Source organism: Peromyscus eremicus, chromosome 14, assembly GCF_949786415.1.
Source record: "Peromyscus eremicus chromosome 14, PerEre_H2_v1, whole genome shotgun sequence".
Classification (NCBI taxonomy): Eukaryota; Metazoa; Chordata; class Mammalia; order Rodentia; family Cricetidae; genus Peromyscus; species Peromyscus eremicus.
This window is the reverse complement of record NC_081430.1, coordinates 58,715,778-58,739,030: the sequence shown is the minus strand read 5'-3', so window position 1 is coordinate 58,739,030 and position 23,253 is coordinate 58,715,778. Positions and strand designations below refer to the sequence as shown.

The window sequence follows — 23,253 nt, the reverse complement described above, 5'->3', positions numbered from 1 at the left end:
TGCCATGGAGATAACTGTGACCTCACACAGGCCTGAAGCACAGGGCACCTGCCTCTCTTCTTGACTCATGGGTGACCACTTGGGGACCAAAATGAACATCCTATCCAGGAGGTAAGTCTAGAATGATAGTCCTGTGCCCTTCAAACCCGAAGCTTGAAGCTAGTCAATGGCTTTACATGGTATCATGGCCACACTGGCTGCCAGCCAGCTTCACAGAGGCCTCACTTGGTGTCCCCTGCCCAGCTACTGTTGGGACCAGTCTCTTCCACAGCAGGCTAAATCTGGGCTGACTTTCCTGGGGAGAGTAAATGTGGTCCAGCCTGGATCTCTGGATAGATGTGGCCGGCCACTGAAGCCACTGTCCCCAGTGGGCACTTGTGAAGGACAGAGTGGTATGGGTGTGTGTAGAAGGATAGTAAGAGGAGGGTCTACTAGATTCCACCTGGGGGGGGCACTGTCCTTTGAGGATGAAGATGTGACCCCTCAGGGTAGGTGACCCTGCCCTCTTGCCTTTCCCAGGAGACCTTGCTGTGAGGTGCATAGAAGGGGGGGGGTGTCCCTTGATTTGCCCTGGGCACAAAGAGTGGGGTTTGAGAAGGGCCAAGAGATGCCCAGGATTGACCTACTCCACTGTCAGAGAGCAGGGACCCTCTGTCCAGAGCTGAGCACCCCTGCTCCCCACTTTGAACCCATAGGAGAATTCTGGGGCATCTTGGAATTAACATGCCAGATTAACAGCTACATTCAAAGCCATAGCAGGGCGGGGGACATGTAAAATAAAATATTATTTTACCTGAGGAATTTCCTCTAGACAACTGACTTGGAATGAGAACTAAGACCCCAGTTGCAGCTTCACTGTGACCAGGCCTTTGCCTGAGACGTTCCTCGTTCCTCTGGTTAGAACTTTGTGGTCCAGTGGGTTCTGCTAAAAGCCGGGCTCCTTGGAGAGGCCGACTCCCACCCGGCACAGTGACCTTCCCTGGGGGGAGAAGGCTTTCGAGACTGGACGGCATTGCCTTGGACTGCATCTCACCTGTACCCCTGCCAACCCTGTGCTTCAAAGTGAATCCAGGGCCGCGCCTGTGCTAGCGGCCAGTCCACTACCGAGGTACACCCCGAGCCTGGTTTTGACATTTTGTCAGGGGACCTCAGGGACAGGAAATTTGCAAACTAGAAAACAATAAATATTCCTTTTTAGTTCGTTAATGTTAGAATGGTCAGGGGGCTGTCAAGATGGCTGCCAAGGCTGACAGCCCGAACTCACCCCCAAAGCCTGCATGAAAGGCGAGAACTGACCCTTGGGAGTTGTCATCTGACCCCCACAGGACCACTGTGGCATGATCATGCGTGTGATCACACATACATGCAAAGTGTCTGCTCAGGCTAGGGCTGCAGCCCAGTGGTAATCACTTGCCTAGCAACTCAAAACTCTGGGTGTAAGCGCCAACATGGCAAAATGAAAAACAAACATAAAGGTATTTGATCAGAACAGTACCTAGTAGAGAAAGGGGTGTCAATCTTAGAAAAATTAATGACGGGGGTGGGGGGGGGTGGGAGACAAAACAGCCTTCTGTGATTTGTGCACCAAATAAGGAGCCTGTCAGCCTCTCTGAAGGTCCTTACAGGTGAGGCTCAGGGCAGTGTATTACCTGCACTTAGGGTAATTTGCTGTCTCCTGAAACTTGTAGATGATTCTGCTGTCCCAGAAGGCATTTACAGCAGGAGCTGTTCTTATGAGTGTGTGTGTGTGTGTGTGTGTGTGTGTAAAATGTGGGCTTCCTGCTCTCCTTGGATCCTGGTCTGAGGCGTCATGTCTGGTCTCAGGTTCACACAGAGAAGCATCCTGAGAGAGGGTAGACTAGGTCAACAGAGCTAGGTGAACCCATCTCAGACTGGCAGGCTCCTCAAGTTAATCCTCTTAGCACACTGCGGGAAAGGGGATTAGGGAACCTCAGAACACATGCTAGTGCAGGACAAGACGTTCAGTTTTGAACCAGACTGGTGGTGGATTGTTGGGAATCCTTACTGGGAACTCTTGCAGTGCTAGGGACTGAGCCCTGGGTGCCAGGCATACAGGCAAGTACCAACACCGAGCTGCAATGCCAGGGTCCTATGTGACAACCTTAGGCTGAGCCCACAGATGGGTTGTTTTTTAGGATTTTTGGCTGGTCTCAAACTTCTGAGCCTCCTGCCTCAGCTTCAAGTGCCAGAAATACAGTCAGTGCTACCACACCTGGCTAGTGGTTTTTGTTTTTCTTAAACACTTCCATATTGTTTTGTTTTCTTTTTTCTTTTTCCTTTTGTTGTTTGTGTTTTGAGACAGGGTTTCTCTGTGTATCCCTGACTGTCCTGGAACTCGCTCTGCAAGAGCGGTGAGCCCTCTTAACCACTGAGCCAACTCTCCAGGCCCATTTCTGCACATTAAAAAAAAAAAGTTGATGTATTTGTGTGTGTGTGTGTGTGTGTGTGTGTGTGTGTGTGCGCGCACAAGTTTGTGTATGTAGTTGTGTGTGTTTGCTTCTGTGTCCTTGGAGACCAGAAGAGGGTGCTGGATCTCCTGCTCCATCACTCCATTTATCCCTTTGAGGCAGGGTCTCTCTCCAAACTTTAGGGTTTGTGTTCTCTCATCCACCTCAGTAATCCTCCTGTCTCCGCCCTGCTCAGAGCTGGGGTTATAGTCGTGATCACCTGGATTGCTGTGTGGGTGCTGGGATCTGAAGGTCCTGTGACTCTACAGCAAGCATTCTTAACCTCTGAGCCACCTTTCCCGCCTGCTTTGGGACATTTTAAAAATTGGGTTCTTGGGGTAGGGTTTGTGTTGGTTGGTTTTTGTCACCTGGAAAGAGGGCGTTGCCTATTGGGGACTATGGGGGTCCAGCCCCTTGATAGTCCCAGGGTCCGGGAAGAATCTACAAGCAGCTGATAATTAATCTTTGATGAAAAGAAATGAATCTATGTACACGAAACTCCTTAGTTCATACACTTTATTATTCTGTGATAGTTCTCTCTCTACACAGCTTCTATTCTGCTCTCATGTCTAGCTCCTTTCTTGCCTGATTTCTCTATGTTAATCTACTGTCCCCCTCTAGGTTCTATCTTAATTCCTTCATCTAGTTCTGTCCCTTCTAGGTTCTCATCTATCTAGTTCTTTCCCCTATCAGCTCCTCTCCCGTCTCCTTCTCTCTCATCTGGTTCTTCCTCATCTTGTTCTTCCCCATCTGGCTCTTCCTCATCTTCCATCTCGTTCCTCTAGTACTCTCTACTAGCCCTTCAATCTAGTTCTTCCCCATCTCAGTTTGTTCCTCTCCAGTTCTTACCCATCTAGTTCTTCCATTCTCTTTTCTTCTCTCCCCCTCTGCCCTGGAAGTCCTGGTATATATAAAGGGAGGGTCCGAGCTAAATTGTGTAAAGCTATTACTTAACGCCCACCTCTCCTAGCTGGTGTCTCCTTGTGGAATTTACCTTAAGTCAGGAGACTTGCCTGTGGGCTGCTATCATTGTTAGTCCTTGGAAGTTGGGGCCCACGTGGGCGTTGTCTCCTTGTGGAATTTAAGTCAGGAGATTTGCAAGTGGGCTGTTATCATTGTTATCCTCGGAAATTGGGTGCCCACCTGGGTGGTGTTTCCTGTAGTCCTTGAAAGTGGCCAAGGGAGATATCTGATTCCAGAGAAAGTCCTTCCCGAGGCTGTTCTCCAAATTCCTGGAATGTGTATGTCCAGAGAGTGATCAGTCCACACTGTTAGGCCTTCTTAGGGAAAAGTCAATTGGGAAAACTATGAAGGCACACATGATTTTCATAACAGAATACAGCTGATATATAACAAGCCAAGTAACACCAAAAACTCCTTGGAATTTGGCTTCCTCTGGAGGAATTCCTATATCCCTCCAGGTAGTGACTTTGCCATAACCAGCTGAGTTCTTATGATATGTTCCTGTGGCCTGCAGCAGTTCCCTCCATCAGATATGCCTGTGAGCACAGCTGTGGGGCATTTACTTGATTAGTGGATGTTAGAAGCCCCAACCCCCATGGGCAGGTGGTCCTGGTGGTCCTGGATTGCGTAAGAAAGCAAGCTGAGCAAGTCACTAAAGCTTTCCTCCATTGCTCTGTGATCTCTGCCCCCAACTGCCCTCAGTGATGAGCTGTCTCTGGAAATGCCAGATGAGGTGAGCTTCTCCCCAGGTTCCTTTGGGTCACTAGGCTTTGTTTGTTTGTTTGTTTTTCGAGACAAGGTTTCTCTGTGTAGCTTTGAGCCTTTCCTGGAACAAACTCAGTAGCCCAGGCTGGCCTCGAACTCACTGAGATCCACCTGCCTCTGCCTCCCGAGTGCTGGGATTGAAGGTGTGTGTCCGTGTGGGTCACTAGGCTTTTTGGCAAACCAGCACAAGGCTTTTTGTTTTCGTTCCTTATGGATCCTGATCATTACCTCTGCAGAAACTCTCTCCTTGCCCGTGCGCTCTCGGCTCCCTTGGTTCCTGGAAGAAGCAATTCTGTCTGGTGCAATCTTACTCAACAGTTTTGCTTAGATTTCTTGTGGGTTTTTTTTTGGGGGGGGGGCTGGTGGGGGGGGGGGGAAGGTCCTGTCTAAAAAGTCAGTCTCTGTGCCAACATCTTTGTTTCTGAGACATATTTCTCTGGGTAGCCCTGGTTGTCCTGGAATTCACTCTGTAGACCAGGCTGGCCTCAAACTCACAGAGATCCACCTGCCTCTGCCTCCCGAGTGCTGATTACAGGTGCGCACCACCACCAACGAACTTTTTTTTAAGATTTATTGTTATGTATTACAGTGTTGTGCCTGCACACCAGAAGAGGGCATCAGATCCCATTACAGATGGCTGTGAGCCGTCATGCGGTCGCTGGGAATTGAACCCCGGGTCCTCTGGAAGAGCAGTCAATGCTCTTAACCTCTGACCCATATCTCCAGCCCAATAAACATTTTAAAATTGAAAAAAATAAAATAAAATAAAAAGCCCAAGATAGCTGTGGGTAAGGGGGACAGCCAGGCAGAGGTCAAAATCAGAGTATGTGAGGGTGCTGGGTGTGGAAGGTGCACAGATGGGCTGGGGCTTGGGAAGGGTCCCCCGAGGACAGGGTAGCCTGGAGGGCGGGTGGGGGATGGTCTGAGTCTGCAGGGGAAGCTCCCTGGGAGGCAGGTGAAAGGCTAGACTCAGGCCTGGGCAGGGGTGGGGAGAGGACCCAGCTAATGGCTATCTGGAAGTGGGTGCCAACGTTCGCTCATCAGCTGGGTGTGGAGTTTGAAGTAAGAGGGGTCAGGTGACCTGTTTTTGAGCAAGAAGAGCGCAGAGATGTCCTCACGAGTGAGATTTGTATAGCAGGAAGATCTGGGTTGGACCCCCACTGGAGACACCAGTGGAAAGGTAGGCGGTGGGCCTGGCCACGCAGTTTGGAGATGAGATCAGGGTTATACGGCAGTCCCGGCCCGGCCGTCTGACTGACCTGTCAGGGCCTAGGTAGAGACAGATGTTTAGTATAGTACCCAGGTTTGGAGGTTAATAAATAGAACTTGGCCGGGCAGTGTTGGTAATGCTTTTAATCCCAGCACTCGGGAGGCAGGCGCAGGCAGATCTCTGAGTTTGAGGCCAGCATGGTCTACAGAGAGTTCCAGGACAGCCAGGGCTACACAGAGAAATTCAAAACAAAAAACTAAAAATAGAACTTGCCTGGATGTAGAGACTTGGTAACTTCAGGTAGATGCATTGATTTCTAGAAGTTTCTTTAGGTAGTTTTCAAAAATAAAGCAAAGTGAATGGTTTCATATTCTCCCAGTTGTAAGGATTGTAGAGATGGGGTTCAACCTGTTCCACCAGCCCACTCACACCTCAGAGTGTCCCTAGAGAAGGCCTCTGAGACTCAGGGTCCCTTGCCAGTCCTGGGGCTGCTGGGCCTCCCTAGAGCTGGGCAGAGGCCAGAAGCAGCTGTCTCCAGGGACAAAGGGACCTGGGATGGAAGAATGAGGAGGGCTAAGGGCAGCCGTCCTTTGGAACCCCCAGCTCTCCCCCCCTTTACTGTTCATTTTAACCTTAATTAGTAAAGAAAATTCCAGAAGCTTTAGCCAGGAAACATCTCCGGGATAAGTTTAGGAGATGCCTGGTTAATAAGACAAAAGAGAGTCCTCATTCCTTTCACAAAGGACGTTTTCTGTTCTGTTCAATCAGCACAGAGCAAAGCCCTTTGCCAGGGTCAGACAGACCACAGACACAGGACAGATGGAAGGCTTTAGGAGATAACTGATTAATCAGGTAACATCGCAGGATTGCTGGTAAGATGGTTTGTGGGTAAAAGTGCTTTTACCCCGTGCAAACCCGAGGTCAATCCTCAGAACCATGGAAGAAAGAGAACCAACTAATAAAAGTTGCCCTCTGACCCCAACATGTGCCCCATGGCTAACATGCATCAACACACAATTTTTTAAAAGAAAAACTGCAGGGGTGTTGGATGACGCAGTGGCTTTGGCAATAATAGACTTGGCTTCAATCATTCTCCAGTTTAAAGGCTGAGGGGGTTGAGAGCGAGCCCAGGGGACCAGCTGTGGTTTGGTCTGTTTCTGCCTTCTGAGGTTGGTAGGTGTGAGAAGCAGCTTGTGCCCTGGGACTGGGGGACCCTGAGAGCTGTGCCTGCACCTGGAGGGGACTTGTTACACTGGTGTCATATTAAAGAAAAAAGCCTTCCATCTGTCCTGTATCTGTGGTCTGTCTGACCCTGGCAAAGGGCTTTGCTCTGTGCTGACTGAACAGAACAGAAACCGTGAAAGGAATGAGGACTCCGTTTTGTCTTATTAACCAGCACTTACAATGGAAGACAGGACTTTCTTGACCCAGAACGGCACTCACAACCACAGTCAGATGGTACTGTCTATAGCCATGCGCTGCACCCAACATTAATGGGATATTTTGTTTGGTTTTTGTTTTGTTTTTGGTTCCAGACAGGGTTTCTCTGGCTGTAGCCCTGGTTGGCCTAGAACTCACCCTGTAAACAAGGCTGGCCTCCAAGATGTGTACCACTACCGCCCGGCAGGATATTTGTTTTTTAGATTTATTCTTTTTTGGGGGGTGGGTGGGGGCAGGGTCTCACTATGTGGCTCTGACTGTCCTGGAACCAGCTCTATAGACCAGGCTGGACTCAAACTCACAGAGATCCACTGTGGTGATATTATGTTCCCCAAAATATTGTGCACCCTAATAAACTTATCCAGGGTCAGAGAACAGAACAGCCACTAGATAGACATAGAGGCCAGAAAATGGTGGCACTCACACCTTTAATCCTAGCATTCCAGAGGCAGAGATCCCTCTCGATCTCTGTGAGCTCAAAGCCACATTGGAAACAGCCAGGCATGGTGACACACACCTTTAATCCCAGGAAGTGATGGCAGGAAATAGAAAGGTATTTAAGGGTGAGGACGAGGAACTAGAACCTAGTTAAGCTTTTAGGCTTTTGAGCAACAGTTCAGCTGAGATTCATTCTGAATGAGGACTGAGAAGCTTCCAGTCTGAGGAAACGGGATCAGCTGAGGAATTGGTAAGATACTTGCTACATCCCACCTGCCTCTCCAAGTGCTGGGATTGAAGTTGTATGCTACCATGCCCTGTGGGTATTTGTTTTTTGAGGCTGCTTTCCACCTGTTGGTTGCAACACACACACACACACACACACACACACACACTCTCACACTCACACTCTCACACTCACACACACTCACACACACACACACACTATTCTGGGCCTGGGCATGGAAGAGTACATAATTTAAGATTAAAGCTATGTATTTAGTTTAGCTTAGTGTAAAGCTGATTGCATGGGGTATTCAAGTACAGCACGGTCAGTTACATTGCTTTCAAGGTGGGTTAAACAAAACAGTCTGAGTACACAGTAGGGAAACAGGTTGAGTGCACAGTGTTTTATTATTTTTAATTTTTTTGAGGTTTTTTTTTTCAAGACAGGGTTTTTCTGCATATCCCTGGCTGTCCTGGAACTTGCTTTGTAGACCAGGCTGGCCTCTGCCTCCAGAGTTCTGGGATTAAAGGCATGCACCATTACCACCACCTGATTAAGAATGTGTTTATTGGGGCTGGAGAGATGGCTCAGAGGTTAAGAGCACTGACTGCTCTTCCAGAGGTCCTGAGTTCAATTCCCAGCAACCACATGGTGGCTCACAACCATCTGTAATGACATCTGGTGCCCTCTTCTGGCCTGCAGTCATACATGCTGTATACGTAATAAATAAATCTTTAAAAAAAAAAAAAAAAAAAAAAAAAGAATGTGTTTATTTTTTTTATGTGTATGAGTCTTTGCCCGAATATCTGTGTACCGTGTGTATGCAGGCAGTGCCCTCTGAAGCCAGAAGAGGGAGTCAGATCCCCTCTGACACTGGAATTACAGGTTGTAAGCCACTGTGTACACATAAGTAATCAAACCCAGATCCTCTGGGGAAGCAGCTAGTGCTCTTAACCACCCAGCCACCACCCCAGCCCCTGTGAGGGCATAGTTTTAAATGATCTCAGAGCATATTATTAACTCAGTTGCAAGGTCTAGCAAAAGTTCACCTTCTGAAGACAGGACATTTTTTTTTTTAAAGATTTATTTATTTATTACATATACAGTGTTCTGTCTGCACGAATCCCTGCAGGCCAGAAGAGGGCACCAGATCTCATTACAGATGGTTGTGAGCCACCATGTGGTTGGTGGGAATTGAACTCAGGACCTTTGGAAGAGCAAGCAGTGTTCTTAACCTCTGAGCCATCTCTCCAGCCCAAGACATTTTTTAAAAAGGCTATTACAGATGGATGGCGGTGGCACATGCCTTTAATCCCAGCACTCAGGAGGCAGAGGCAGGCTGATCTCTGAGTCTGAGGCCAGCTAGGTCATCTCTGGCCCTCACTCTGTACTGCTGAGTGTGCCACTTTTCTTAGGCTCAGTTTCCCCAGCTGTAAGCTAGGTGTCCTTTCCTCACCTAAGCCCTGCAGGTGTCAGAACAGCCAAGCCTTAGTGTTTGACTTTGTAGACCTGGCTGGCCTCAAACTCGCCAACATCGGTCTGCCTCGGCCTCCCAAGTGCTGGGATTAAAGATGTGCACCACCAGGCCCAGCTTTATTTTTATTATGTGTCTGAGTATTTGCCTGAAGGTATGTGTGCACCATGTGCCTTTGGAGGCTAGAAGAGGGCATTAGATCCCGTAGAACTGAAGTTGTGAGCCACCGTGTGAATGCTGGGACTCAAACCTGGGTCCTCCTGTGGTCCAGCCAGTGCACTTAACTGCTGAGCATTTTCTCATTTGTAGACTGTGTGGTCAAGGGCATTTTGTGCATGTGTTTTTTCTTTTACATTTATTTGTTGTGTATGTGTACCATGGTGTACGTGTGGAGTTCAAAGAACCACAAATAAAGGCATCAGGCATATGTATGTGATGCATAGACATACATGCAGGCAAAACATCCTTACACATAAAATATTAAAGAGCCAGGTGTGGTGGCGCACGCCTTCAATCTCAGCACTTGGGAGGCAGAGGCAGGTGGATTTCTGTGAGTTCGAGGCCAGCCTGGTCTACAGAGCGAGTTCCAGGACAGCCAGGGCTGTTACATAGAGAAACCCTGTCTCAAAAAACAAAAAACAAAAAACAAAAAAAAAAAAAAGAAAAAAAAACTGTCTCAAAAACCCACATATACACATTTTTTTAAATGTGTGTGGACATTTTGCCTATGGAGGTCAGAAGGAGGAGTCCAAGGCTCTGAGACTGAAGTTACAGGTGGTTGTGAATCATGTGCTCACTGGGAATTGAACCCAGGTCCTCTGGAAGAGCAGCCAGTGCTCTTAACTACTGAGCCATCTCCCCTACCCTCTCCCCCCTTTTTTTTTTTAAAAAGTATTTATCTTTATTAATTTAAACTGTGTTTATGTATACATGTGTGCAGATGCCCAAGGAAGACAGAGGTGTCTGGCCCCCTGGAGCTGGAGTTACGATGGGTGATTTTGAGCCACTGTATGTGGGTAGTGGGAACTGAACTCAGGTCCTCTGCAAGAACAGCAAATGGGCTTCACCTGAGCCATCTCTCCAGCCCCTTCCTTCCTTTTCTCCCTTTTTTGTTTTCCGGAGACAGGGAGGGTCTCACATAGCCCAGGTTGGCCTCCTCTCCCTATGTAGTCCAGGATGATCTTAAACCCCTGACCCCTCAGCGATGGGATTAGAGGCAGATGTGAGCACCAGCATGCTAGGCTCTAGCTTTCTTCTCTGCTGGGACTTTCCCAACTTTTAAGATGCCCATGAGCTCTGTGTGATCACGAGGGCCAGGTTTTGCTTGCTTTCCAGGCTTCAGAGCCGGGGTTTTATTGCTGAAAAGCATACGATGTGATGCGTGCACATCTGTAACGGATGCTCTTTCCAACAGGGCCTAGCAGATGCTTCGAAGATTCTGGAGAAGTCGAGTGACATGCAACTTCACGGAGGTCTGTAGCGCTAGCTTTCTTGGTATTTAAAATACACTTATTTGTGTCTGGGTGGGTTGCCTGAATGTCTGTGCACCAGAAGGGGGCGCCAGATCCTCCGGAGCTGGAGTTACAAACAGGGTTGTGAGCCATTAGTTGGGTGCTGGGAGCTGAACCTGGGTCCTCTGAAAGAGCAAGCGCTCTTAACCACTGACGCAACTCTCCAGGCTCATTTCTAGCATTTTTACATTTTATTTTGTAACTTTAGAGAGGGTCTCATGTATCCAGGATGGCTCTCTTTCTCTGTGGAATGTACGGTCTCTTGTTCTCTCCGGATGCTCTCCCCCGCCCCCCAACCCTGTTTTCACCCACCATGTAGGTTTTTGTTGTTTTTAAAGGTAGGGCTCATGTAACCCAGGCTGGCCTCTTGCTATATAGTCCAGGATGACCTTGAACTTCTGATCTGAATGCTGGGTTTTCAAGCTTGTCACCACTCCAGTTTATAGGTGTTGGGGACCGAGTCCAGGGTCTAATGTGTGCTAAGTAAGCACTGGATGGACTGAGCTATATGTGCTAAGTAAGCACTGGATGGACTGAGCTATATATATCCACAGCCCTCACTTTGCTTTTTGATGGAGGGTCTTGCTATGTGTCCCAAGCTGGCCTTGAACTTCTATGTAGCCCAGGCTGGTGTTGAACTCATGTTCCTCTTGCTTTGGTTACTTCATATTCCCAGAGAATCAAGAAGGCGGGCCTGGGCTCCAGGGTAGGGCTGGTTGTTTTAGGAACAAGGCTCCCTTCCTCTCCTCTGTGGCCTTCCCTGTTCCAGACCCTCTGACCGGGCTTTGTTCTCTAACTTGGTATTTTCAGTTAAGTGAAAGTCCGTGTGCCTGGCCTTGAGGGATGGCCAGCCTGAGGCCCGGCCGACCTACCTGCATCAGGGCAGCGTTCAGTGCAGCTGGCTTCCGGAAGTGGCAGAGACATGCTCGCCATCGCCTTCAGGTGCCCTCCCGTTCAGCAAGGCCGGGGGTGGTGTTGGGGGTTGGTGCCATCCCTTCAAGTCTTGGCTCCCTTCCTCCCTTTCCAAAAGGAAAAGTATTCAAATCCTAGTGTTCTTTGATCAAGAAAACGAAAGCTGCCTTCCTCTGCGGCCTGGAGCTAGTGGGAAAGAGCTGGACTACAGCGGCCAGGCCTGGGTTCCTCTGTGAGCTTTCTCAGCCTCACTGCTTCTGCATGTGTGCGGAGACCAGTCAAGAAGGAAAATTCAGTGCCCTCCACCTCCTTCCGGCTTTGGGCCCAGAACCAGTGTCAGAGTGCTCTATGGCCCACCGTGCCCAAGAACGGCTCCCCTGCCTCCACTAAGCTCTGGGAGGACTTTTGGCCAGGGTCCCCTCCTTACCAGGGCGAGTGTCAGCATGTCCTGTGGTGTGGGCAGCGAGCACCCCAAGTGCCCCACGTGTTAAGCTGTCATGACAGAGTGGGCATCAAGCCTTTCCTCACAGGTCAACTCCAGAAGGAACCTCATGGACTTTGCTGAAGGCATCTGGAGAGAGGTATGCTTCAGACTGGGCTGAGGCCCGAGGGTCCAGAGACCTGGGGAGCCCTCCAAAGCCAAGGCCAGCCCGGTGAGAGGGCTGTTCGGGTCAGAGTCCAAGCAGGGAATGTTTCCACCTGTGCACACAGCACACAGCCTAGGCAGGCAGTCTGGGGAGGGAACTAGAGGAGGTTGTCTCACTACACAGCCCAGGCCAGTCTCAACTCCCAGGACAGGCCTCCTGCCTCTCCTACCCTTTGAGTGCCGGGGTGACAGGCAGTGCCACCACAAGACAGGAACAGATACTGACAAAACATGCTCACAGAAAGCAAGAAAGGACAGACAGGAAGTCGGGGACTCCCCAAAGGCCCTGCCAAGCACCCTAAGAGGATTAAGCACCGTTGTTGGTGATGCACCCCTTTAATCCCAGCACTCGGGAGGCAGAGGCAGGTGGTCTCTGTGAATCTGAGGCCAGCCTGGTCTACAGAGCGAGATAGCCAGGGCTACACAGAGAAACCCTGTCTTGAAAAACCACAAAAAAGTTTTCCACTGGGCAGGGTGGCACACACACTTAAGTCTCAGCACCTGGGAGGCTGAGACAGGAGGATGAGAAGTTGAAGGCTAGCCAGGGCTACATGAGACCCTGCTTTTTATTTAATTTATTCATTTACTACTTTGTTCTTTTGGGACGGGGTTTCTCATTGTAGCCCTGAAGGTTAGCTGGGGCTACATGAGACCCTGTCTTTTGTTTTATTTATGTTTTTGGTTTTTTGGGACAGGGTTTCTCTGTGTAGCTTTGGCTGTCCTGTAACTCACTCTGTAGACCAGGCTGGCCTTAGAGATCCACCTGCCTCTGCCTCCTGAGTGCTGGGATTGAAGATAGGCACCACCAAGTCCAGTAAGACCCTGTCTTTTAATGTTTGAAATGCTCTATTTCTGTATGTACGAGTGTTCGGCTTATATGTATGCAGTGCTGAGGTGGCAGGGGAGGGGCTGGAGTTCTAGATGGTTGTGAGCAGCCATGTGGGTGTTAGAAACTGAACAGCTGACCCTGCTCTCCAGCCCTGAGACCAGGTCTTAAACAAGCCAAACAAACCAGGTGTGGTGGCACATGCCTTTGATCCCAGTACTTAGGAGGCAGAGTCAGGAGGATCTCTGTGAGTTTGAGGACAGCTTGGTCTATATACATAGCTCCAGGCCGGCCAACGTTACATAGTGAGATCATCTTTACTACAACAACAATAATAATACAGCCCCTACCACCACCATGTGGGGATGTAACTTTGTAGAGTGCTTGCCAAGCATTTATGAGGCTCTGGGTTTGATCTCCAGAACGATCCCTCAGTGAGGAGGTGAATGCAAGAGAATCAGAAGTTCAGGGTCATCTGGCTACATGGTTAGTTGCAGGCCAATCTTGGCTGAGACCCTGTCTTTACAAAAGGAAAGGTTTAGATGCACAGCAAGTCACACTCACTTGCCACCTGCCATCATAGTGATGGGGACATCTTTTTTGCCTCTGTGTTACACACTACCCTGCTAGGACTATCCACTGGCTCAGAAACTTTTCAGTTCTGTGGTGATGGGAATTGAGTCTCAGGCCCTCACACACAGCCATGCCCTCAAAAAACTTGTCATCAGTTTTTAGATCCTTATGATGGTGACTCAGAAGATACCCCGGGTCATTCCACCTACCGCAACTCCCGCCAGCGTGCCTACCGCCTCCTGGGTGACAGGAACCGCAACGCACCTTCCTACACACTGAGGTTCAAGATTGGTGAGGAGGCCAGTGTGGAAGACTCGCTCCCACCAAAGGCTCCAGATCTCACCATGAAAACTTCTGGCTGGACCCCCATAGCCCTGGAAGTCAATGATGTCGACATGCAGCCTGAGGGGGAACTAAAGGCACTCAGCCCCCAGGAAGTCAGTGGGTGGCCTGCCAGGCTGTCTCCATCACCAGAGGACTGGAGGATGGCAAGGGCTGCCAGCCCCCTCAATCCTGTGGAGACCCCCGAGATGAGCAGACACCTGCCCAGCAGAGCGAGAGCAACACGGCCACCTCCCCGACTTGGGGGCGAGAGAGACAAGGGACCCAGGCTGATGCTGTCCAAGAGGAAGCTGGAGCTTTTACTTTCGGAGCCTGAGAGAACTAAGAGAAAGAAGAAGTACGTGGCCCACTCAGCCCAGGCCGGGTTAGCGCAGGATAGGGGCGTGGGGCCAGCACAGAGCCAGGACTCACTCCAAACCAATAGTGATGAGCGGTAAACAGGGCTCTACCGTCTGGCTTAGAACTGGGTGTGCAGGCCTGGGGAGATAGCTCAGGGGGTCAGGATGAGTTCAGTCCCCAGGACCCAGATGGTAGAAGGAGAAAACCATCTGCTAATGGTTCTCTGAGAACCACACAGGAACACATGTGCTTGTGCACGTGTGTACACACACACACACACACACACACACACACACACGTAAAAAACAGGCTGCAGTTCAGGGATGGTTCCAGTGGCCTTCACCGGGCATCCTAGACCCCAGGATCTTGTTACATAGCCCCGGCGACCTTCCTGCCTCAGTCTCCTGAATGCTGGATTGCAGGCTGAGGCAGGGGGCAGGGCAGATCCCTCCCCATTCCTAGTGTGTTCACAAGTCTGTGTGCACATGCTCATCAGGCCCTCCGTGCCACCTGGAGCAGGGTTTCTTAGCTCGGGCTGAGCCTGCTAGGACACTGGGCTCACTGGGGGTGCTGTGTCCCCCGTTCCACTTTGGCCAGCTTGTTCACTGTCCTTTTCTCTGTCCGGTAGGTAGTGAGAGCTGAGTGCGAGCCTGGTGCCGCCGCTGGAGGTTCAGGCCCCATCTCCTCTCCAATCTAGTGTCATCCCCATGGCGGCAGGACAAAGACCACAAGGTTCCCAAGTGCAAATAAAAAAGGCACCACAAGGAGGTGCCTTTTCTTGGCAGGGCAAGGTCCACCTTGGAGTGCTGTTGGGACCATCCCAGCATTAGTTAGGGGGTAGGGTCTTGCTCACCAGTGCCCCAGCTGGCTCCGCCAGGGAGTAGAGCTGGTGGTGACTGTCTAGCATGCTGACTCTTCTGATTGTGGGGCGGGGGAGGGTACTCCCTGGGGAGGTCTGATTGTGGGACGGGGGAGGGTACTCCCTGGGGAGGTCTGATTGTGGGACGGGGGAGGGTACTCCCTGGGGAGGTCTGATTGTGGGACGGGGGAGGGTACTCCCTGGGGAGGTGGTACTCCCAAGACAGGAAGTCCACTTATGGGGCTGGAGTAAGCCTAGTGTCCCCAGCAGTCCCCCAGAGACTCAGGGAACAAGGAGAGCCCGCAGGAGCTGCTGTGGGCTCTGTAGGACAGTCCCTAGGTGTTCCTCGGTGGACAATGTCGGCTGGTCACTCAGGAGTCCTTATAACCGGGACAGCAGCCTCTGCCACCAAGTGCCACCCTCCCAGTTACTGTGGAGACACAGATGCTGGGAGCAGATTAACTGTCACCCTTACTGGAGGCCAAGGCCACCGTCTCACCATGCCGGAGTGGTATGGAAATGAAGTGTGGGAGAACGGGACTGATAGCGGGGCTGTGTTTGAGACACAGAAGGTCCCTGGGGATGGAGGTGCCTGCCAGCCAAGCCTCAGTGTTTCAGTCAAGAACACAGCTGCTGCCAGGCCTCGGGGATGGAGTGCAGCTTTCCTGGCCTCACTGGCTGCTTCTGTACCCGTGACCATGGCGACAAAGGTGAGGCTGGCGTGCAGCTGGGGAGAGCTGCCCCAGGGGGGAGACGCAAGGGTTCCCACACCAGACTGAGCAACCACAAGAGGCGGCAGCATGTCATGCTTAGTGTTTTATAATAAAACAAGCCGTTCCATCAGCCGTCTAAAAACAACACACTTTCAGCTTTCCGTTCCCAACCACAGCTTTCCGTTCCCAACCACAGCACCTCTTTCTCCCGTCACTTTCTCCAGCGCAAACCAACCACTTTCTTTTCACAAGTCCATCAAACTTACCAAACGTTTAAGGATGAATCAATGTTAAATACTGGATTTTAGTATTCCAGAAAGAGGATCTGAGAAAAGTCTAGCTTTACTCTGTGCACAGAACTGCAACTCCACGCTCGTAGAAGCTTCGAGGGTCTTCCTTTGTAGCAATTTCAAAGTCCACGGTGAAGATAAGGTCTGCCCGCGTGAAGTTCAGGTAGACAGGCAAGGTCACCTGTGGGACAGACAGACAGACGGGCTTGCTGTGATTCACTCTGTAGACAGGAGGCTCCTGCAGGGGTCCAGGGCTGTGGTGAAGTTGTTGCCAGGCAGGTGGTCCCAGGCGTGGCCCAGCCACGCAGCAAGGGAAGCTGGTACTCACCACGTTAGCCTTCTTCTCGGTATTCGTCTGCTTCACCCAGCGTAGCTGCGTTAGCGGGAGGACTGTGGAGATGGCATTGGAGAGCGACAGTTTGTTGTTGCTGCATGTGGCCCCCTGAAGTTTCAGACCTGTGAGGAGACATGGCTCAGCAGGGCTGTGCTGCCTGGCCCCTTCACCCCATCATCTGGAGAAGGGCCGCACTGCATGGCTGGCTGGCCCCCAGACTCTAGCTCACCCGTGACCCCAAAGCTGCAGGCATCAAGGGAGGCGCTCTGGGAGGCGGTGACATTGACTTCCAGGCAGAGTTCCTCCAGGGACCAGCTGTTGGCCTGTGCTACGTACTGCCTGGTGGCAGTGATGTAGGCCTCGGGCACAAACAGGCCCCCCAGGCACACATGGATGTTCTGTAGAAAGAGCAGCCCGTCAGGCACAGACCACCCTAAAGGACACTTTCCCACCCCAGTCCGGGACCACAGGTGCTCCCGACTTCTCGGGTCACGCTCACCCACCTTCAGCTCCTTGGCGCCCCCGGACGCGGCGGCCTGTGAGATGCTCTGCAGCTGTTTGACCCTCTCACTGAAGTCCGACACCCACTGGATCACCGTCATGCCCGCAGGCACCGTGTAGTGCGACCAGCTCCGAGGCAGGATCCCTGCGGCAAGGAGCCGAGACCCGGGGTTGGCGGCAGCCCTGCCAACCGCGGCACCTGCTTCCCGTAGCCCTCCTTCCTGGCTGCACCTGGTACCCTGTCCACACCCAGAAGGCCCAGGCAGGTCCACACCCAGAAGGCCCAGGCAGGTCTGTCAGTGGGGCTTCTGGGGTCAGAGCAGTGTGGGATGCACACTTGGTCCTTGGACGGGGACCTCCTGCCCCGCTCCTGCTTGTTTTGGGTCCCTTCACTGCATCACCCTTCAAAGTCACAGACGCCGCACAAAAACTTCAGCAGAGTCCAGGGAAAACCAGGGGCATTTCCAAGACGCTCCCCACCCGAGCCACCCTGGTGAAGTCTGAAAAGATGCATGGGAGGCTTGGGGCTTCGGGGCGTCTATCCACCCTGCACCTCTCAGTACCTTTCACCAGCTCGTTGATGAGTGTGCGCAGATAGTTGGTCTGCTTCTTTTTCCCCTCGCACACTTGGACCACATCAGCAAGGTCCTGGCGCACATCTTGGAGTAACTTGGCTCCCATTTTCACTTCTCTCTCAAAGAACCTAAACAGAGGATCCTAAAACCCAAGAGAAAGAGGCTGAAGACAGGGAAATCTGTGTACAGAAGCAAGTCAGCCTTAAGGGGGCCCCAGCCATGGCCCCTGTTCCCGATACAGAATGACTTCTGCCCCTAACTTTCAGATCATGGACAGTTGAATTAAAAGTAGTCATTCCAGCTGGGCGGTGGTGGCGCACGCCTTTAATCCCAGCACTCGGGAGGCAGAGGCAGGCGGATCTCTGGGAGTTCGAGGCCAGCCTGGGCTACAGAGAGTTCCAGGAAAGGCGCAAAGCTACACAGAGAAATCCTGTCTCGAAAAACAAAACAAACAAAAGGTCATTCATCTTGCTCAAGGTTGGGGATTAGCACTCTGACTATTAAGACAACACTGAGGCTCCAGCCAGCTACCTTGATGTTCTCCACAGTGCGCTTAAGTGGGCTCAGCGTCTGTGGGATGAGGTGCAGCCAGTTAGATGCTGTGGTGTGCAGCGTCCTCATCCAGGCTGGACGCCCATCGGATGTGGAGTCCGTCCTTGTCTTCTTCTCCGTCTCTGCATAGGCCAGGTCATCCTCATCCTCCAGCATCTGCATCTTCAGCATCTTACTGATCATGTCCACACCTGGGCAGTCACAGGGGTGGGAGGCAGCCAATGACGTCAACCTCAAGGCCATTAAGTCACCACAGCAGCCTACTGGACTGTACTCTGTGCTACACATGATCTACAGCGCAGACCAGGGCCGGGTGAAGAGGGGTCAACAGAAGGAAATGGCCCAGTCAATCACCGGCGTGCCCCACGCTGTCGCTCCAGTAGGTCCATACGGCTGTGGCCTCAGAAGCATGGACTCAATCTGCTGTGGGGACGCTTGAGATGGCAGTTGGGATTCCTCTGAACTCTGCCCCCACCACCCACGCCCAGATCCAGCTGTGTCTGAAGACACAATGGTGCCTGGCCTGTCCCTCCCCCATGGAGACTGAAGGGTAGACAGCTGAGCTTCCCTGCTTTCTGGGCTGGGAAGGCTGAGAAGCCAGGGAGTGACCACGAGGCACCAGGTTCTTGACGGTGCTGACGGGACACAGGACTGAGTCCTGGTGTCACCTGCCCCAGTGACTTTCTGACAACCATAAAATGAAGGATGGCCTCTATACTGGAGAGGCTGTACCTAACCTGCTGCTTAGCCTCCAGGTCTCAAATACTCGTTCTCAAATGCTCACTACCTACTCTCCATGGGTAACAGTCCCCATCTCACCAAGGTGGCCGCCTCCCATAAGCACCTCAGAAACAGCAAGCTCCCAGAGAATGTTCTCTGCAGAAGGGCAGGGAGCTGGGAACCATCCATCCTGCCTCACCTCCTGCTGAGGCTTGCACCAGCCCTGCCCCTTCTCAGTCTCTTCACAGAAAGCAGGCTGTGGCTACTCATCTGGGGAGTAGCTTTAGAAAGGCCGACTAGCTGGCACTTGGACTCTATTTCATGGCTCTCCTCTGGCTCAAGGTACTTCTCAGTAGTTCAGGGGAAAAGTCTTTTGTGTTTTTTGAGACAGGGTTTCTCTGTGTATCCTAGTCTGTCCTGGAACTTGCTCTGTAGACCAGGCTGGCTTTGAACTCACAGAGATCCACCTGCCTCTGCCTCCTGAGTGCTGGGATTAAAGGCATGCACCACCACTGCCTGGCCAAAGTCTTGTAAAGACAGAGTAACAACTGGGCATGGGGGCCCATGCCTCTAGTCCCAGCACATGGGAGGCTGAGCAGTGAGTTCCAGGCTAGCCTGAACTACAGTAGGACTGTCTCAAAACAAACTCCAAACAATTAAAAAAAAAAAAAGGAGAAAAATTAGGAGTTCTTTGGCTTGTCTGAGTACAGGCTCGTGGCCACAGTGTATGGAGGTCTGAGGACTGTGGGTTCTGAGGACAGAGCTAAGGTTATCAGGCATGTGCAGCAATCCCTTTTAACCACTGAGGCATCTCACCTGATGGTTTTAAAGAGGGCCTTAGGTTAGCCTAGAACTCTTGACCTTGTTGCCCTCACCATGTGGTTGCTAGGATACAGATGAGAGCCACGAAGCCTGGCTCTAAATGGTTGTTTTAGAACATCGTTGAAGGGGAGTGTCTGGGGCTCACTCACAGACCCTGCCTAACTTGTGTGTTAGGCTCTGGATTCTAGCTCCAAAGCTGTGAAAAGTAAAACAAAACAAAACTGACTTAACACAAGGTATGTTTTGTTGTCAGAGCCACGGTCTCATGCCCTAAGCCTGGGCATGCAGTGTAGACCAGATGCTGAACTCTTGATTTTTCTGCCTTTGCCTCCAGGCTAGGACAGAGGTCTGCGTACCTACCACCAAGCCCCATCAGTGCTTCCGACCTTGAACTAAAGCACCCTTCTGCACCTTCCCACAGAGGTCAACAAGCCCTCCCCAGCAGGCTCAGGGTGGGCAGGGCTCCAGGAGTGAGGGGACTCACTACCCACCTTGAGTGGTAAGCAGGACCCTCTCGGCGTTGTTGGGCAGGCCCAGCCACGAGGGCGTCTGGGCATCAGGCAGCAGCTCCACCCACTGCACAAACTCCTCGCGCCTGGAAAAGCAGGACATTTGGAATCAGAGTTGGGTAGATTGGCTCCAGACACCCCTACACCATGATGTCTGTCCCCACGGGCAGCCGCACCTGATACCGTCAGGCATCTGAATGTCCTTGTGCCCATCAACCTTGCAGGCCAGCTTGAATTCACTATCGAAACTCCGGGTTGTGAACAGCCGCTCCAGGAAGGTATTGAGCAGACGCTGGTCAAACTCATTGTCCACGCGGCCACCATAGATGGACTGGGCCATCAAGGTCTTGAGGGCAGACCATGGGATCTTATCCGGTGAGATATTCTGGCGGCCCTGGGGTGAAGAGAGGCTGGGTTATATGTGTCCACTGGAGGGGGCCAGCTCTGTGCCTCTGGGGGTGCATCTGCTCACTTGGGACCTACTCCCTTCTAGAGGTGCTACACTGTCCAGCTCTGGTGTAGCCTACTTGCCTTGGCTGTGTCATCCAGCCACGTGTCCACTGTGTCACAGGCTGACCGAAGGTCAGACTCTCCGAATTCGTACTTCTTTGACCACCCCAGCGGAGCATAGCGCAGGCGCTCTTGGATGATGGCATGGAACCAAGCCAGCAGGAAATACAAGCGGGCACGCTCATTCGGAGACTAGAGGAGGAAAATGACCAAGGACAGAATCGTCACAGAGCATCATGTGTTTGTCTAAGGAAACTAGACACCCTCACACTTCGGTCACCTGGACTGCAGCACCACAGTCACACGGCACAGATGACGGCAGAAAGTACCCAGTTTGTAAAGACCAGGACAGACACACGGCACCTGAACTCAGACAGGTGTCTAGAAACAGGCTTTCTACAAGTGGACTCCAACAGTGGATTCTGGCACCAAGCAGAACAGAACTGACAGGGGTCCTTGCTGAAGTAGCTGTCCTCATGTGGAACAGGGGCAGTGAGTGGCTTCAGGGGCTGTGCCTACTCTGCCCTCTGGAGTGGACTCTGGGTCACAGCACTGGGGGTGCAGCTGCTCCCCCGAGACCTACTCCTCCCTTGCCTGCCCCTGTGCACGGAACGCAGCTGGTCTTGGGTTTATGTACAGGGGTATCCGGGGGGTGCGCTCTTTACCTTGCATATCCGAGAGACGGGGATGCTACTGAATGTCCTCAGCATGTTGGCCTTCACCCCAGGTGGTGGCTCAAACACAAAGATTCGGCCTGCCCGGAGCAGGTTTACTGGCACCTAAGGGGAAGGTAGCCTCTGTGATGTCTGCTTTTATTTTGGCGCGACAAGGTGTGGCTAACCTCAAGTTCTCGGCAATCCTCCTGCCCAGCATCCCAAGTTCTGGGTTGCAGACATGTGCCACCACACCCAGTTGACCCTCTGGTTTCGATGCAGCCAGTTCCTTGACTGTGCACACCATTTCCACAGGAGGCACCAGCACCCAGAGCTCCCACACCTTTTGCTCACCTTGGGGTTGATCTCCATGGTGAGGAAAAGTCGGAAGCAGGCATGGGGCTGCAGGGAGTGCAGCTTCTTCTCCAGCTGCATTAGCCACCCTGGGGCCAGATGCACGTTCTTCAGCATCACCCACCTGCACACACATACACACAGTCACAGTGACTTGATGGCTTTCCCAGGGATCCTGGGGACACACGGGATTTTAAGACCAAACCAACTGCACCCACCTGCCTGACTTCACAGCAGTGTTGATTGCCTTATCTGCTTGGTTAAAGCCTTCGGCTGAGCCTGAGACATGGAAACTTAGTGTGAACGGCAGCCTTATGCTTCAAGGCTGCACATGTCCACGAACCAGCAAGTGTCCTTACCAATGGCAATAGAAGTGATCTGTGTGTTCTGCTCAGCTGCCAGGTCCTCAACATGCCCACTGGCATCATACCCAGGCACAGAGCACATCAGGACAGGTGTGTTTGGCTTCACCTGTAAATGAAAAGACGATCAGCTGCAAGACAGGACCTGTCAAGAGAAGGCCTGAGGGCGGCGCTGCCTTTGGAAGACTGCAGCCAACAAGCTGCTGGTGCGAGGGCAAATCGGGGCTGGGGAGCCGGGATGGGGCACCGGGACATTACCTCTGTGCCCACAATGTGGGTGAGGTCCAGTGGCTGCTCCATGATGGACATGAAGGACTCCCCAAGGTTTGTGGAAACAAACATGTGGGCCATGGCCAGCAGGCGGTCGGGTCGGAAAGCCTGAATCAGCAGGAGGCGGTGGATGGCCTGCCCGATGGGAGCTGCAGGGAGGCGTGACAAGGTGGGTGAAGGCACAGGCCTGGAGTCTCACTCCTGACTTCCCCATCCAGGGAACCGGCTTGGCCAAACCTTCAGCCCCTGAGACTCCGCTCCAACTCGTCCACAAAGCACACACCCTACTGGCTCTCTTGGGCCCAAGGGGCATCTGCCCTCTCGTCTACGACCACTTCAGCTGCCCAGCGAGGAGACTGTAACACCAGGCGTGGGGTACTGATCAGGAGCCATGGGTTGATATTACTGCCTTCAGAGACTATTCCCAGCTAACCTTGAACTCACGATCCTCCTGCCTTTTCCTCCATGGTGCTGGGATTACAGGTGTGTGGCTGCCACACCTGGCTCTTTGTTGACTATGTGTGGTGGCCTGTATGTGGGAGCGTGTGCACTCACATGGCATGGCATGTGTGTGGAGGGCAGAGGTCAGCTTCACGTTTTAGTCCTCTTCACCCTGAGACAGGATATCTGTCTCTTTACCGGCATGGGACCAAGGCTAGCAGGCCTGTGAACCTCTGTTGATCTCTCTCTGCCTCCCATCTCCTCACAGGGCTGTGCTGGGGTCACAGATGCTTGCACTACTGTCTGTAGGTTTTGGGGATTGAAATTCAGGTTGCCTGTCTTGTATGGCAAACACTTTTACCCACTAAACCATCCATCTCCATAGCCCCTCATCTGTTGCATTAATTTTTTTTTTTTTTTGAGACAGGATCTCACTATATGGTCCTGCGTAGCCTTGAACTCATAGTAGATTAGGCTAGCCTTGAACTCTGAGATCTACATGCCTCTGCCTCCTCAGTGCTGGTATTAAAGGCATGTAGTATAATGCCTGACAAAAATAAATAAATAAAACTATTTATTATGTTTGAGACCAGGTTTCTTTCTATGTGGCCCCTGGCTGCCCTGGGGGAATTTTTTTTTAAATACATTTGAAATG

At 51.8% G+C, this 23,253-nt stretch overlaps 2 protein-coding genes and 1 long non-coding RNA gene across 4 annotated transcripts in view; 2 read left to right on the top strand and 1 right to left on the bottom strand.

The window, feature by feature from the left end:
* The first annotated feature begins 12 nt into the window (after nt 1-12).
* Nucleotides 13-14,231, top strand: LOC131923942 (uncharacterized). Its single transcript, XM_059279175.1, has 5 exons — nt 13-111; nt 10,399-10,456; nt 11,306-11,437; nt 11,938-11,988; nt 13,608-14,231. Exons 3-5 carry the CDS (start codon nt 11,339-11,341, stop codon nt 14,229-14,231), a joined length of 774 nt encoding a protein of 257 aa, XP_059135158.1. The 5' UTR covers nt 13-111; nt 10,399-10,456; nt 11,306-11,338.
* A 511-nt stretch (nt 14,232-14,742) lies between these two features.
* Nucleotides 14,743-23,144, top strand: LOC131924109 (uncharacterized). Of its 2 annotated transcripts, none has more exons than XR_009382784.1 (4): nt 14,743-14,901; nt 19,834-19,998; nt 20,233-20,383; nt 20,580-23,144. It is a non-coding gene; the product is annotated as an uncharacterized LOC131924109 (long non-coding RNA). The 2 variants fall into 2 exon arrangements; XR_009382783.1 differs by having other exon boundaries at nt 20,502-23,144.
* Dync1h1 (dynein cytoplasmic 1 heavy chain 1) overlaps nt 15,885-23,253 on the bottom strand; it is a 69,053-nt gene continuing 61,684 nt past the window's right edge. Inside the window, exons 65-78 of the mRNA XM_059279331.1 lie at nt 22,146-22,306; nt 21,885-21,996; nt 21,744-21,804; nt 21,526-21,649; nt 21,184-21,297; nt 20,540-20,710; nt 20,185-20,402; nt 19,991-20,094; nt 17,937-18,148; nt 17,394-17,547; nt 16,833-16,975; nt 16,559-16,727; nt 16,324-16,451; nt 15,885-16,176 (exon numbers count right to left, since the gene is read on the bottom strand). Of these exons, the coding sequence (XP_059135314.1) occupies nt 16,048-16,176; nt 16,324-16,451; nt 16,559-16,727; nt 16,833-16,975; nt 17,394-17,547; nt 17,937-18,148; nt 19,991-20,094; nt 20,185-20,402; nt 20,540-20,710; nt 21,184-21,297; nt 21,526-21,649; nt 21,744-21,804; nt 21,885-21,996; nt 22,146-22,306 (2,000 nt within the window). The 3' untranslated portion in view covers nt 15,885-16,047. The remainder of the gene's footprint in view (nt 16,177-16,323; nt 16,452-16,558; nt 16,728-16,832; nt 16,976-17,393; nt 17,548-17,936; nt 18,149-19,990; nt 20,095-20,184; nt 20,403-20,539; nt 20,711-21,183; nt 21,298-21,525; nt 21,650-21,743; nt 21,805-21,884; nt 21,997-22,145; nt 22,307-23,253) is intronic.

Excerpts from the sequence above, each read along its gene's own strand:
- LOC131923942 (XM_059279175.1), top strand. The coding sequence starts at position 11,339 with ATGGCCAGCCTGAGGCCCGGCCGACCTACCTGCATCAGGGCAGCGTTC. Across the intron at positions 11,438-11,937 it reads ATGCTCGCCATCGCCTTCAG|GTCAACTCCAGAAGGAACCT; the intron begins GTGCCCTCCCGT and ends CTTTCCTCACAG. Across the intron at positions 11,989-13,607 it reads CTGAAGGCATCTGGAGAGAG|TTTTTAGATCCTTATGATGG; the intron begins GTATGCTTCAGA and ends ACTTGTCATCAG.